Genomic DNA, 15,670 nt, shown 5'->3' on the forward strand with positions numbered 1-15,670 from the left:
TCATTTTAGCTTGGTCACTTTCTTGATCCAGGGTACGTATTTGCTGACCTTTGTGTACACACCGGGGGAATCCTTCCGACCACAGCCGTAACCCCAGGAAGTGATCCCCAAAATGGTCCAGCGTCCATTTGACCGCTGACACATGAGTGGCCCTCCGCTGTCACCTTGGCAGCTGTCCACCCGTTTATCTTCGGAGAGGTTCCCAGCACAAATCATGCGGTTAGTGAACTTCTGCCCGTAACGGACCTCACAGTCTTCCCGTGGGAGAAGAGGCACCACCCCCTGCAGCAGGGTTCTCGAATAGGACTTCCCTGGAACAGAACAGACCAAGCAGACCAATTCATGTACAGACAGCAGCAGCGACTTAGAGCAATGGTGCTCCACACAAAACCAGATGTTGTACATTTAATGTCAAGACTGCAGCACAGAAATAGGCAAGCTCAGCATCTCTGAACCACCAGAACTTCAGAAAACAGCACTGCCAAGCCAGACCACAAAAAAAGAGCTGTAAGATCAAAGAGATGGGGAAGAGGTTGGAAAAAGAGGTTAGATCAAAGGATGAGTCTTACTCCTGGTTCTGCCAACAAGTAACTTGAACCTTGTTCAATTTATTTCACCTCTCTGAGCCTCCATTTCCTCCTCCGTAAAACAAGGACAGTGTTTTCTCAGGAGAATAAACGCAGTAATATTTGTGAAGTGCTCAATCCTCAGAGAAGTTTTGGAAGATGTTTCAGAGGCATCCAAATATTATTCAAAGGGAGCTCATTTCATCTTTGGCCAGATTTGTCTTTATTTGCTCAAATCTCTTTATTACCCCAGACTTGCTCAGAACATAAGGTTCCAGTGCTATATTAGAGTATGACCTTTCTGTGTCCAAGGTTTACGGTAAGTTCACAAGGTAGTAGGTAACTGCACCTCTCATTGGGAAAGCCGGATTTGGCGCGTGGGGAGGATTCTAGCCATTAAGTCCCAGTACAGCTTAAGGGAGTTACATGGCCAAGTTGCTCCTTGATCCTCCCCAGACACTCCGAATTGACATGTGCACCTGGTGCAACTCACTCCAAAGACAAATGTATATGTGCAGTTAAACAATTAGGGTAACAGCTGGGAAGGACGGGTAAGTCCAAAATCAACAGTGAAGCTCCTGGGGCTATTTGCTTTTTGGCAGCAAGTCTTTGTGAACATACAGCTTTGCTCCAGTCACAGCAGCCCCAGAAAGGCCTCCTTGCCCCAAACTCTGCATTGCATCTCTGAGCCCCAAACAGGGGAGGACTGGACAGCTGGTTCTAAAACTGTTTAGAGTTCAAAGCTGTCTCCAGACCTTGCTAATGCATGCATGTCAGGACTTCACCGAGCCCCGCATTTCAAAACACCACCTCGAGAGTGTTAAGTATTTAACAATTAATACTTTCTAGAATATTCCCCACTCCCTTTTACCTAGGAAGCTCCATAGCAATGTGCTGCAAGAGGACAGGTACAGGCTGTCTCGAACCTAGTGCAGAAACCAGCCTCAGAGCCCAACTGTCCCTGCAGCAATATCCAGGGAGATGGAGCAAGGTAGTCTGAGAGAGATTCCTTCCACCTCTAAGCCCCCACTTCACTACTACAGTATCGTGAAGAAGGCAGGAGGTCATGGAAACGTGGGGGCCTCCCATAGGCTTTGTACACCAGCTCTGCCAGCTGCCTAAGGGGTCTGCTATGGGCAAACATGCCTGTAGAGGGGGAAGAAAGAGAGGACTGTGGCCAGATGGCAGCGTTGCTCTCTCCCACACCTTCAGAAGGATGTTTTGGCAACCAAAACTTCCACCATGAGCAGGCTCAAGAAGCCTCAAAATCAGAAGAAAACACAATGGCACAAAAATCACCTCACCTCTCCGCTCCTTGACACCATGTGCTGGCACAGACAATAGGAGCAATAAGAACATGGCCTTGAGTTATGCAGACGTAAATTAATGGCCCACGTAGGCTCCTGAACCCAGACTCCCCCACCTTTCTTGCTCTTCAAAGCCCCATCACTCACCTGTGTCTCCCCAGCCAGAGATGATGCAAGCTTGCCTGTTGACGTCAGACTTCTCTTTCCTGTCAGGCAGGCAGACAGGCAGAACGTGGCGATTGAAGGAGAGACAGTGCCCCTCTCTGCCCCGCATCCGGACTAGGGCAATGTCATTATCGTTGCTGCCGGCCCAGTAGTTCCTGTGGAGGACGATCCGCTCCACGGGCAGCTCCCTCTCAAACTCATCCTTCACACCTGTGTGGTAATCGCCCACCCGCAGCAGGTAGCGCCGCACATCAACACCAAACCTGAAGAAAAAGACACTCAAGGTCTTGATACTCCTACTAAGAGAGAAACAGACTCGCACAAGTTCCAGTTGCCATGAGACTGAACCACCACCTCCCAAACTGGTAAAACAGTTCCAGCTACAGGACTGTGGGGCCTCTTCAGCAGATGTGATAATGCCAGCTGTTGGGGTCAATGGGTATCCCATGCACAAGACTTTTTTTTTTTCTCCTATAAAAAGGGCTGCAACAGTTGCAAGGCATGTCCCTTCAGACAGCACTGAAGAATGGCAAAATGCCATTTTACTTTAAGTTGTAAAGTTGTTAAGTTGTAAAGCCTCAAAGTTAAGAGGGCAGGTGTAAGCAGTGAAGGATAAAGCAAGCCTATATTGAGTCATCCCCATAAGTGCGCCAAGATCACACACATTGTAACCCGAAGGTCTTGTTTTAGAAACTTTGCTCATGTGATTCCACTGGGCTGGGAGGATAGCCTTGTATGAGGTTATCTTGCTCATCTTTGAGTATCCCTTGGGGCTCCCCGCTCACAAACGCACCTTTTGAAGCAGTGGGCTGCAGTCACTACCCAGCAGCTGCTGATCAGCGTTGCTCCGCACAGCAGACGAGTATCTCGATGAAAGCCCTTCAACCGTAGTGAGGCCTGCCATGGCCAACCACCTCTGAAGAAGAAACAGAGGAATAATAGGCATCACAAACACAGGAGCTGTTTTCCTCTTTTCCCATCCACTCTGCCCCATCTGGGCTCAGCTGGTGTGTATTCTCCCCTAGATGGGCCCACTGGTTCAAATCAAGTTCAAAAATCACCAGTGAAAATGTGTGAATGTATTCAGCCTTTGCCAGGCTATTTCCAGAGCCTGTAGGAAAGCTGGAACCAGTTCTGGCTTTCCCGGCAATTACGGGGTAGTACCTGAGAGACTTGTTTCCACCTATGATTCTTTTCTTGCGACGGTGAAGCAGGCGCATCCCACACACACCAGATTCTGGACCTGCACAGCAAAGTTAGAGCAGTTGGGTAGATACCTTCAGCTTAAGTATCAAGAATTGCTGTCACAGAGCCAAATACCATTCACCTTCCCTGAGGGCATTGATCCTCATGGTAGTTGACTGCATTGTGTTGTGCATATGGAATTCATAGAAGATTTGGTCTCATAGGTTTCCTCAATTTTGGTGGAGGTGCTTACCTCCAGTACCTGTAGTCTTATGCCAGGAATGGGACCTCTACAGCTATTTCCTCAGTGCTCTAAACCCCGAAGTTTGCTCATGGTTACGGCTCTAAGGAAGGGTACAGTGACTTCGTTGTGGGGAAGTTCTGCAGGCTCAAAGGCCTGACATGGGTGGAGCTCCTCATTCCGGAGCACCCTGTGCTCGTAAGAAGAGGCAGCGAAAACAAGGAAAAAGTAAGAGGTGCAGGACAGGACATGCTTATTTTGTAGGTGAAGTTTCAGCCAAAGAAGAGACAAACTACAGGGGGAAAGCATAAAAGCATGCAGAGATACTACAACAGGAGCCCCAGATTTTTGCATAGAAGAAATGGGCACATCACCTGTTCTTCTGATGTCTTGGACCTTCTCTTCCACATAGTCACAGATCACACCAGCATCCTCACTGTGCCAGCAGCTGTGAATGCCGGTGTCAGGCCTGACACACTGCCCCAGGGTGTGCTCCGTGCCGCTGCATTCTACGTTGTCCATATGGATGGGCCCATGGCCTTCACCAAAATAAGCCATTGCCCTGGCTTTTGCTGTACCACTGCAATAGAGAGAGGGTGGCTAATCTGCAATAAGCAGGAGGCAGGTGAACCTGATGCACCAGCACATTTTAAGAGAAATAATATTTATGTGTCACTCCGCACACAGACAGTAGTACAGTATTTGCTGAAGGCACTGTGAGAATAGGACCCTACTCCCTCAAGCACATGCAGGTATGCCAAAACTAAGAAATGAAGCCCCTAGAAACAGGTCCAGAAAGGAGCGATCCCCCTGAGAGCTGTTTCTATCTATAAGATGCATGTACCAGAGCAGTTACCTGAATCCCAGTTGCCTGCAAACTACTGCAGCATCTCTGTCTGTCCAGCCATCATCACAGACGCTGCCCCACTGCCCATTCAGGAATACCTCAACCCGTCCCTCCTTGGTGGTTTCTCCATCCACCAGCCGCACAGGAGGCCCTGCAGCAGAAAACATATGGGTCACTGCAAGCAAAAATACCAGAGAGTGTGATGTGCCCAGAACTTACTTGGATTCTATAGGAAAAGATGAATCCCACACATCAGTAAGCTTTAAAAGAAAAAAAAAAGAAAAAGAAAAAAAGAGTATTTCTATATGAAGACTATGTCCCTCATTTCACCTCTGTGCTGAATCAGAAGACTACATACATATTAATTTATTTAATACATACTGGAAATCATAAGTGGATCATATTCTGAAAGCTGAGTAAAAGGAGAACAAGAACAGAAGGAAAGTTATTAACTCCTGAGCCAAGAGTGGACAAGCTTAAACATGCCTTGGAAATGAATCCATTAAATCATAAAACTATTATATTATTCTTGGCAAGAGAAGAGTTCTACATCCAGGAAACCCAAAAAAGTTGGATGCTGTCTATTTCAACAAAAAATGTCTGACAAATTGCAAAGTCTCCTGTAGCAGGGAAAGGGGAAAGTATCAGGCCTCATATAAATAAGGAAATTATGCTAACTTGAAATACATTCACAATTTTAATTAAAAGTGTGCCATCCACACAAGAGTGCCAATTTCCATACAACAGCCCCTCACATCTGAAGTCCTCATCTTGGCAAGGTGTGACACTAATGTCACTACACCCATTTCCTAAAGGGTGTGGTTAAACGGGTCCCATGTTCCCACAGACATGGGGCTAAGGCGTCTCATCAGTGAGCAATGGCACGCTAAGGCAGCCACCATTCCTCAGCCCCTCGGGTTTGTTTTAGAGACTGCCAACGCAATTCTCTCCAGTTTCAGTTTCTCTGCAGGTCTGGCCGTCAGACTGGTGCAGCCACAGCTCTGTGGCTGTGCCCCAAGACAGCCAGGGCTTCTTCCTAGGAGTCCTCCTCAAAAAGCAGCCCCCTCACTGAGACAGCACGGGGAAAACTCCCACATCTGCCAGAGCTTCCAGAGGAACAGACCAGCAGGTGACACTTCCCCACCACCCAGGGCAAGAGGCAAGGCGAGTTACCCAGGCTGCCATCCATGACTGTGTTGCTCTCGGGGGAACAGCGGACTCCCACATCCTCAGCGTGTGAGCAGTCATGCTGCCCCCAGTTGCTGTGGGGACAGTCCAGGAGGGACAGCTCTGTCCCCAGACAAGCCACATCATCCAGTAAGATAAAGCCTTGGCCAGCAGCATAGTCCCCTTCAGAGGCCAGGGTAGCAGGACCACTAGAGGAAGGAAACAGAACATCAGATTCATTAGAACTCATTAATCCCACAGAGGGACCCAAGCTCAGACCCAAAGGGAAACTCCCCTGCAGAGCTCAGCTGTGGTATCGGTGGCCTCCTGACCTAAACCACTCAGTGACACACAGGATGGCAGCCAGGCAGCTCGCACATCTCACCAGCTTCAGCTTTCAGGGAGGCCCGCTCAGACCAGTCCATTTCCCAGTGTCTGGTCAAAGGCACGGTCACAGTAGCACAGAGGGCCAGCTATACCACAGCGGCTGCTTTGCCTCTGTGTACATCTATTTGGGGAGGGGCTAGCAGAGGAGGCATCAAAAATATCAACATTTATGTAATTCTACTTCTTTTTATAGGAAGTAGCTACCTGGAATTGAAATGCAGAAAGCTGCAAACTCTTAGGCACTACAAGAGATGACAAACACAGTACGCAGCTGAACTCAAAGGGAAGAATTTGGTTTAGTCTGTTTTCAGGCTATAAAGCTGAAATTTTACAAGGATAGCCTAATCATATTAAAAATCCACAAAAAAAACCCCTTTACTGCTCCAAGACTACAGTATCCTGATTTTAAATCTTCCCCAAACTCACACCTGGAGGGACGACCGTTCCGCAATGGGCTGAAAGAAAAGCATTACAAAAAATCCCTAACGCTACTCTGTTTTTGCCCTGCTGGTCTTCCTTCAACTCCTGAAGCAGGTGATGTGTTTAGCTGACAGAGCAGAGGGGGTGGCAGTGCTGAGCTGATACACCCGGAAATTTAAGGTGTATTGAGAGAACTTTCTGACTTTGGTGAGGGGTTCATAAAGACAGTATCAAGCCTGTTATCTGCTTTCAAAACAGGCCGAGGCAAGAGATAATAAAGATTTTATTTTTTTTCCTGGGAAAGGATGTGGATACCTATTAATCTTTTCTGAATAAAGTTGTGTAATGGTAATAACCCTTCTAACAAAGACAGCGTTGAAGGAAGTAAGGTCCAGCCTATCCCAGTGAAGGGGGACGGAATCCAATCCCTGAAAATTAGGAAGCACAAATACTACACACGCTCTCAGTCCTACCTGAAGCCCAGCTGCCTGCAGACCACCTGGGCACCGAGGTCTGTCCAGCCATCATCACATACTGTGCCCCAGTCTCCGTTGTAATAAACTTCTACCCTGCCTTCGCTGGGGCTGCGGCCACCAGCCAGCCTGACAGTGCCCTCTGGACGGGGTGGGAAAAGGAAAGATCAGCACTCAGCAGGGCTGAGAAGGAACAGCCTGTGCCCCACTGCTGACGTCTCTGTGCAGCCCATCGGTGAAGGAAACCAAAGACACAGATATACATGGGTACTCAGAAACCAAACATTCATTGCTCCCAAACGCGCCCGTCTGTCAGGGGAGGATTCGTCTCAGCCTTTCCGTGCCACCTGTGGAAAGCAATGGGACCACCACCAAGCCTGGCTCTGATCCGTTCCCGCCTGCTGCTTGCTCTCTGCCTCCACATCTGGCAGCCCTTGTGGGAGCCACATGCAGGAGCCCTGCAGGATCCTGAAGCAGGGGAGCTGTCTGCTGAGCAAGCGGAGCTATCTGCTGAGCAAGCTGTGTAACACGGGAGTAAGACAGACCACATCTGACTGGCGTAGAGCTGTAGATTTGTACCTGTGAAAGGGTCGCAGGAGACCCCAGCATCTTCAATGTGGTCACAGTTCTGCTGTCCCCAGTCACTCTTCTTGCACTGGTCAAGTGAGAGTTCATTGCCTGAGCACTCCACTTCATCCAGCAGGATTGGGCCAGATCCCTGCCCATAGTGAGCCCATGACAAGGCTTTTGGGTTCCCACTGCAAACGGTATAGACACATATGCTCACAGTAAGGAAGGCCACCGTGTTGTATGCTCGGAGTCTGCCTTGCACAGGGACTCTCCTATGCTAGGCCACTGTCCTCCCATAGATAATCTGTATTTCTGACACAGTGGTGTTGCCAACTGTTAACCGAAATACCTTATTGGAAAGTTTTGTAATGAGACCTTCCAACACATAATAAAAATGTGCCTGCAACATGAACAGTTCAGACACCTGGGGAGTTCTGAGGACAATGATGTTTCAATCTCAGCAACAGGAAAAACTCCCAAAGTTTGAGGGATCTCAGAACAGGACCATCTATTTTAAACAATTTTGTACTGATTTGATTTTCAAGAATGCTCAGTATACAACAGCTCCCATGTTAAGTGCTGAATGGCATAGAGGAGAATGGGGTGCTCTCTCTTGCTTTCCTGCCTGAAGAGGATAAGGGCAGTCAGTGAAACTGGATGTGTTTGAACTTAACCAAGTAAACAACTGCAGTTCACATATAGAAATCACCATGACAAGTTATCACTGAGGCCAAGAAGATTTGCGTTAGGACATGTGTGCAAAAATAATTGGCAGGGATAAACACAAACAGACCTTGGATAGGGATGCACCAACTTTTTTTTTTTCCACAGCATAAACCCATAAAACTGACAGGAATTAAGTACAAAATCCCTTTATAGGATGATCAGTCCAGAATTATCTTTCCCAGGGTTTCTGTACGCTTCCCATAGAAAGGGCTGGTACTACAGCGAAAGGACGTGCTCACATTCTTCATTCTGCCTACCTCTATTACCACTCCATGATGTACAGCAGGAAAATTACCTGAGTCCCAGCTGCCTACAAACTACTTCAGCATCCCGGTCGTCCCACTGGTCGTCACAGATGGTACCCCACTTGCCATCATGGTAAACCTCCACTCGCCCTTCAAAGCTCTCCTTTCCCCCAACTAAACGCAGCGGGGCACCTACACCTGTGCTTCAAGAAAGGGAAAGAGAGCACAACAGAGCAAAACAGAGACAAAGCACATCCAACAGCCCAGGGTGTAGAAACATTCACCAGCTAGAGGAGGTCTTGGGATGCTCTTGTCCCACCCTACCACATCCTCCCCTCTAACCCCCCCCAAGCATCCGTGATTGCAGCCCACAGCAGGAGTGCCGCTGGTCCAGGGCTGGCTTTTTAACTGGCTGCTACAGTGGCTAGGACTTCGCTGCCTGCAGACAAACCCTTGGTTTGATAGAAAGAGGATGTAGTCATAAGCAACAGCCATCTTTCAGTGACTGTAGAAGTATTCCCACTCTGAGTATTTGGGATTGGGAAAGGATGGATAATTTTCCACTGGAAGGAAGATAACCACCTGTATAGCAGGTGAAAGAAGAACATGCTCCAATGATTTGCTCTCCACAGCTTCACAACCTTAGATTTTACATCTTATCAGCAACACTGACGCAAGAAACAGGGAGTGAACCTCCCCTGGAGATATACCTTCTGGAGGGACACATGTTACCATGGCACTCCCCTGGTTACAAGCTCCTGACACAGCTTCCCGATAGCTACACTGCAGCAGGGCTTTCTCATCCCCATGGCAGTTTGCTGACTGCAGGTGCAGGGGAACAGGCCACAGTCCGGGATGACTCTTCTTCCCAGCCGTCCCGATCTCACTGGCAGAGAGCAAGCAACAGACCAATGAAACGCCGTAGCACTGCTTGACTCACACTTGTTTTCCCCCAGTTCTTGTGACTCTCCAGCCCAGCTGTGGCATTTCACATCCCAGTGAGCCCAGTTGATTGGGAGTGCATAAAGGGGTGGCCATGTATGGTCTAATGGGAGAGTACAAGCAAGCACAAAGCACTTCCCACCATCTAACCCATTTTGTCTTCCTATCTTCTTGGTAGTTGAGTTGGTCTGGTCTGAAATGGCACCCTCTTTTGAGAGTGATAAATGAACCCATGAACAGATTCAAACATCCAAATACCTGAATCACCTTCTTCCTTCTCTGTGAACCTTATCCCCTTGCTATTTGGTTTGAAGGTCCAAATCCCAGATTCCCAAAGAGGGTTCACACTCTCAAAATTTCTAATAGATCACTACACAAACTCCAGTTGGTAACACTGAAAAGGGGATAAGATCTCACAGTTCACTCATCGCAGCCTGGAGCACCAAGCCCAAACTACTGCTTTAAAAAGTTCTTGCAAATGCTGGTTGGGGTTTGACATAGCCATGGAAAGAAAACAGTAGGAAAGGACCCTCATGAGTGGGAAACGAGCCCACAAAACAAAGTCTTCTTCCCCAGCCAACACATTATGCCAGAGGGACTGTCACCAGAGAGGCTGTTCTTTCCAAGGCCGCATGAGCATGTAACTCTTGCAACCAGACTGAGGTTCCCACCTGAGACCTAGTTGCCTGCAGACAACACTGGCATCCCAGTCAGTCCAGTGGTCAGCACAGATGGTGCCCCAGAGTCCACTGAAGTACAGCTCCACACTACTATCTTCAGCCAACCGCACAGCACCTTCCAAAAGAGAAGGAAAAAAAGAAAGCTGCTATCTTCTGATGGAGGTTTCAGATCAGCAAGTCTTGGACTTGAACTGAACCTGGCTTTTCTCATCCCTGTTTTGCTGGTGCTGTCACTGAAGTGACTGGTATGAAGGAGTGCGGGACGTGGCACCTTCCCAGTTCCAGCAATGGCTGGAGGATGGCTGGTGCTACATCCATTTCAAAGCCATGATAATACTAGCAGAAAACTTGGGTTCTGCCACAGCACCAGGATTTTCCTGTTGTGAAACGGGGGTGATTTTACATGGCAACATGAAAAGGTGTATGGAAATTGCAGGCTCTCTAATTCCTATGACACTCCACTGATTTATTTTCCATTGATCACCTCACCTGTGAGTCACTGTTGCTACAGCTAGATGTTCAGTAACAGCAGGTGAATCCTCTTTAATTGCTCTAAGAAAAGGAAGTGCCAATGTAAATGCCCTTTCAATTCCCACTGCACTACAAATATCTACCATTGTTTAGAAAGCACATCTCCTCACTCAGTGATGTACCAGGAGAAGGGTACACCTCTGTAGTACCTCAATGCAGGCACACAGCACAATTACACTTGTTGTATCCTTCCCTTTAATGAAGCCATTTTTGAAAGCACTTCCACTGACAAGGGAAAAGACTTTGTAATTTCATTTATTAAAATAGTGCTTTACCTGCTTTGCAAAATGCAGGAAAAGGGAGGAAAGTCAGAAAACAGGAGGACAAATAGAACATTTTCAAGAGTGCTGCACTGGAGTCAGGGTACTGAGAGAGCTCAGCTCCCTCGCATGTCTCAAAATAAGCAGCAGTCCTTGTGTCGGCACTGCAAGGAATTTTAAAGTAAGCCTATGAAATACCTTGACACAGAAGATTTACAAACCTAGCCACAGAAGATTTTTCCTTGTTGTATTTGAACTGCTATAATTACATGAGGAGAGCTCTGATATGGAGACTTAAGGAGTACTAGTGGGTTGTTTTCCACATAACTTAAACTGTTTTCAAAGTGGCATAAGTTAACAGTAAAAGAAAGAAGTCTCCTTGTATGAGAATAAACACATCTATACAAGGCATTATGGCTACAGCAGCTTAAATCCACCCCCTGCTATATACAGATGTTCTTCTCCCACACAGGCTAGACTCTAGTCCTAATTATTTCGACAACTCGGGACAGTTACTGCACTGTGCTTCTTTCACAGGGTGTCCCACCTGCTGCTTGCAAGTCTGTGCAGCCCACGTTTCTGGCCTGAGCCCGCCAAGACAGTGCAGCTGGCAGGAACACACAGCAGCCCTTACCTTGGTTACAGTCACAGTTAGCCCAGCCGATGACTCCTGACGCAAGCCGGTAGAAGCACCAGGGTGTAGTTCCTCCGTCCGGGTTCCTGCAGTGGTTGTGGTCCCCCAAGCCACGGTCTGGGTACTGCTGAACATAATCGGGGAACTCTGCCCAATTGAGGCACTCTGCCCCGGCCTCAGTCACCGCCAGCGAGCCATTGTAATACCCAAGAGGTCCGACACCACACACGCTGGACGCTGGACAGAGGAAGGGAGCTGTTAGCATCACTTAGGGCATCACACACCGAGGATCAGGCAGTGTGGGAGATACCAGCTGATCTCCTGAAACACCTCCCGTGTCTGCAGTCTTGATCGCTACTTGCTTGATTTTAATTCTATCACTCTTCAAGGCAGCTGCTCAAAGAATGTTTATAATATGCACTAAAGAATGTTTATAATACGCACTATGTAAAAACCAAATTGATCTGAAAGTCATGAACTGCCCAGACAGACCTTTGAAATGTGTTAACTCTGGGCCCAAACACGGACAATTTGAACCGGTGCCCTTTACCGTTTATTTCAATAGATGTATTCACTTACTCTTGAGCAGCACTTGAGCCTGGCACACACTCCTCCACTTCCTTCCCCACCTGCTTTGGTACCTGAATAAGATACTCTTAAATTTGATCCTAGGCTCTTTAGAAGATTAATTGCCTGTCTAAATTTACTGAAACTGAGAAGAGTTTAGAATTAGCTATACTTTCATTCTATAAAGCAGGAAGGTGGGAAATGACATTGTATTTCATTGTATGTATGTTCCCTATACACATTAGCATATCACCTGGCTTATCTCAACTTGGCCAATGTGTAGGAAGGGAAAGGGAACCTATTTTGGGGGGAAGTGCAGGTGCCAGTGTTCCAGGCCCCTGTCCGTGTGAAATCTCTCATGCAAAGAAACCCCAACAATTAATTTAATACAGTCTTTAACAAAAGAAGAAAATTCTCCATTCATGACCCTGAAATAAGAAAGAGGGAAACCAGAACCAGATTCTGTGTGAGGGTGGGCTTTTTAGGCTCCATAGCATGGGAAAAACAGACTCAGATATGGATAACAGTTATAGCTCTATTCTTCAAATAAACAAAAACAAGCCAACACTTTCAGAAAACCTTTCTGCCATAAAGGCACGTAGGACAAACAGCAAGGGGTATAAAGAAACTTTGCCTCATGCCATTTGCCTTCTAGCCACTGCCATGCCCAGAGGGGGTAAGTGACAGCTGAAGGCTAACTGCAAGGTACAAAAATGAGAAGCAGCTACACGTGGGTGCCTGGAAAACACACCGTGCGCTTTGCATCAACTGGGACCCTCGGAGGGGGCTGTATGAGGATTCAGTAACTGTTAGATCGGAGGAAAGGTGAGTGTGCAAAAAAGACTGTGGTAAAGAGAGAGATGAAAGGAAAAGAACATGTGGGAGGAATAGGGAACTGCAAGAGTATTAGACATGAAGAAAAGAAAGTGGTCTGGCCATTTTGGGGAAGGAGATAAACAGACATTGAGGCAGGAGAAAAGTTTTAAGAAGTGATAGAAAGAAAGGAAGAATGCCAGGTAGCAGAGGTTCATCCTACCTATGGCCTCAGATCAGCACTGCAGGAAAGAATCTGCCCGATGACTGAATTAATAACTTCTTGTTCTTACCTGCACTCTGCAAATGGTTTTGGTTGGGCTGGGATCCCAGGAAAGCCTGGGAAAAGAAACAGAGCAAAAGCAGAGAGATGATTATCCGATGAAATAAACATGGGCATGTCCTAAAAGCAGCTCGGCCTTTTGCTGCTTTAGGCAAACACACCCTAGTAACCAGCCTCTTCCCCGCTCTCCCCATTGCTCCTCTTCAAATCCAATCACAGCTCTGCCCACTAACAGCAAAATGAATAATTACTGGCCTGCAGAGATTTACCCTTGATCTAAGCACTGCATTACAGGGCTCTGCTTGTTCTTTTCCAATAGAATTGGAAGCCTGAGTGAGATCCCTATGGAAAGAAAAGCTAGAAGAAGGTCATTGTTACCAGTAAGAAAAATAATGAATAAACACTCATTCTCTCTCTGTTTATAGGGCAAGCCATCTATGGCCACAGCAGCAAACAGAGAAATATCTACATGATGGGATGATGCCCCCAGGGATCCCTGTTAAAATAGTAATAAACATCCATATACAAAGTGAGAAACACCTAAAGAAGACAATCCAACAAGGCTTTTTGAGGATTTTGTTTTTAATACATAAGAGTGTGATATGGCCTATGGCATTATTATCCAAACGGGGTTAAATAGATAAGAACAAAAAAAATTAAACAAAGCCACCAGAATTCCAGCATCCTCTCCAGCCCCAAAACTGCATTTCCTCTTGTAGGCAGTGTTTTTGGTGGTTATAACTTGACTGTTGGCTGGGAGATAGGGATCTCCACTTCAACACCATTACATGGTGTGCAGGCAGGTGCAAAATCTTCGCAGACCCAGAGTGAAAAGAAGAAACTGTACATGCTTCTGCTAGCTCCATGTAGTTTAAATACTTTTATATGAACATTTCTAATACTTTTATATGATCAAGGAGTTCTAATTCATAGAGCAGAGGTGTGCATATAAAGAAAACTAGCTATTGGAAATGGTTCTGGTTTTCTTCAAAATGCAGTAATTTTGCTTCTTTCAGCTTCACCTCTCCCTGGAAAAGGGAAAGAGTAAAATTTGGAATTAAACCAAATCCACCTCTGGGATGAGCAGGGACAGTTCCCATAGATACCTGACAAGAATGACACCTACTCATGGCAGGTGTCATCTTCCAATCAAGCTTATGAATATGGTCCAGCAGGTGTTGACAAGCATGGCCAAGCTCCAGCATCACCTTCCAGAAGTCAGAATGTAACATTGCATATTGAAGATGAATTTCTGACATGGTTCAGAAACAGCAGATCAGATCTCAGGTGTGTATGCACAAGAAGACACACAGATAAAACAGCATTTAACTGAAAAACCCTTTTCAGCCAAAATCTATCTACGTGCATGCATCAGGCTATTCCGAGCCCACATAACGGTCTCTGAACCAGCAGTGCGGAAGGACTCAGCGGAGGATCTCAAAGCTCTTTGCAAAGAGAGGAAAGTGAGCTAAGCTACACTTTTGTGACTGCACCAAACAGGTGACTGAGCCACAATCCAGGTCCTCAGACTCCTAGCTTTTAGTGTGGACCTGCACACACACGTAAGCCTGCAGGCGATAGAGGGATGGGTTGGACTAATAACAGACTACATATGAAAGCCTGAACCTGCTCTTCTTGGAGGCTGACCATAAATGAAAGAACTGCAGTCCAAGTAATATACTTCCCTTCTAATGAAAGATTAGTTGCTGCCAGTTCCCGTAGCAGTTTCCAAAATCCCCCAATGCTGACCATCACCGCCACCACATTTTAGTGCAAACAGCCTGTGCTGCAGTCACTGCCCCAGGTCCATGTGGCTATAAATCATCTGTCCACAACAGCAATCGGGGTAATCAGTCAATCAGCAAAGAACAGAAACAAAGGATCTCTCCTGCCAGGGTCACTGCAGTGCTTGGGAAGCATAGGAAACCTGAGCCAAAGCATCTGCAAGCCCTTGTGGATCCTGCTTTCCTGCTTTCTTTCCTTTCTGAATTTCATACGCACAACAAAATAAATCTCTCCCCAAGCCCCCAACCCTTCCCAGAGACCACAGCTGCCTGCACGCGTTGGAAAACATATTCAAGTAATAACAAGATCCACTTACAGCAAGGCTATTAAAAAAGCCATGTGACTTCTTACAAGCAGATAGAAGAGTAATAATGTCTTACCTCCACGCATCTGAGACAGGATAACAGACTCGAGAGCTCTAGCAGGAGCCCAAGTACTTCGGGGATCTCCATCCTCCCTGTGCAAAGCGGGCAGAAGCTTCTCCAAGCATCACATTCTCGTTCAGCTGCCGGGCTCAGCGGCTGCCCCCTCCCCGGGCTCTGCAGCTGGGTTTCCCCGGGAGCAGGGCACTAGCCGCTCCGCACCGGAGGCAGCGGGATGCCTCTTCCATGTCTATGCAGGGAAAGGGATGGGATCCAAGTTCCCAGCAGCATCTTAGAATTTCACTTTCCCCCTCCTCTCCCCATCTCTTCTCCTTGATTCTTCTCTTCGGAAAGGGGAAAAAGAGGGGAGAGAAATAAGGGAGGAGAACATGCCCCAGAATTTCTCTAGCACCCTTAAAAACAGGAGGGGGCAAGCGCAGGCGGGTGGGGCGCAGCCCTCAGCCCGCTCCCGCAGCCCCGCTGTCCCCTCCCTCTCCCCGGCCCCCCTCCGTGC

The 15,670-nt window shown here is 47.3% G+C and overlaps 1 protein-coding gene across 1 annotated transcript; it reads right to left on the minus strand.

Moving 5' to 3' along the window:
- On the minus strand, nt 1–15,246 carry LOC104257744 (neurotrypsin-like). The gene is made up of 15 exons (XM_009812617.2): nt 15,175–15,246; nt 13,020–13,065; nt 11,347–11,583; nt 9,913–10,036; nt 9,010–9,185; nt 8,350–8,497; nt 7,338–7,516; nt 6,759–6,900; nt 5,485–5,687; nt 4,321–4,462; nt 3,839–4,044; nt 3,203–3,281; nt 2,832–2,954; nt 2,021–2,301; nt 1–311 (listed from the first exon to the last, which is right to left on the minus strand). The coding sequence occupies exons 1-15, from the start codon at nt 15,244–15,246 to the stop codon at nt 1–3; spliced, it is 2,469 nt and encodes an 822-aa protein (XP_009810919.2).
- Between the last annotated feature and the right edge of the window lie 424 nt (nt 15,247–15,670).

Source organism: Gavia stellata, chromosome 9 (assembly GCF_030936135.1).
Source record: "Gavia stellata isolate bGavSte3 chromosome 9, bGavSte3.hap2, whole genome shotgun sequence".
Lineage (NCBI taxonomy): Eukaryota > Metazoa > Chordata > Aves > Gaviiformes > Gaviidae > Gavia > Gavia stellata.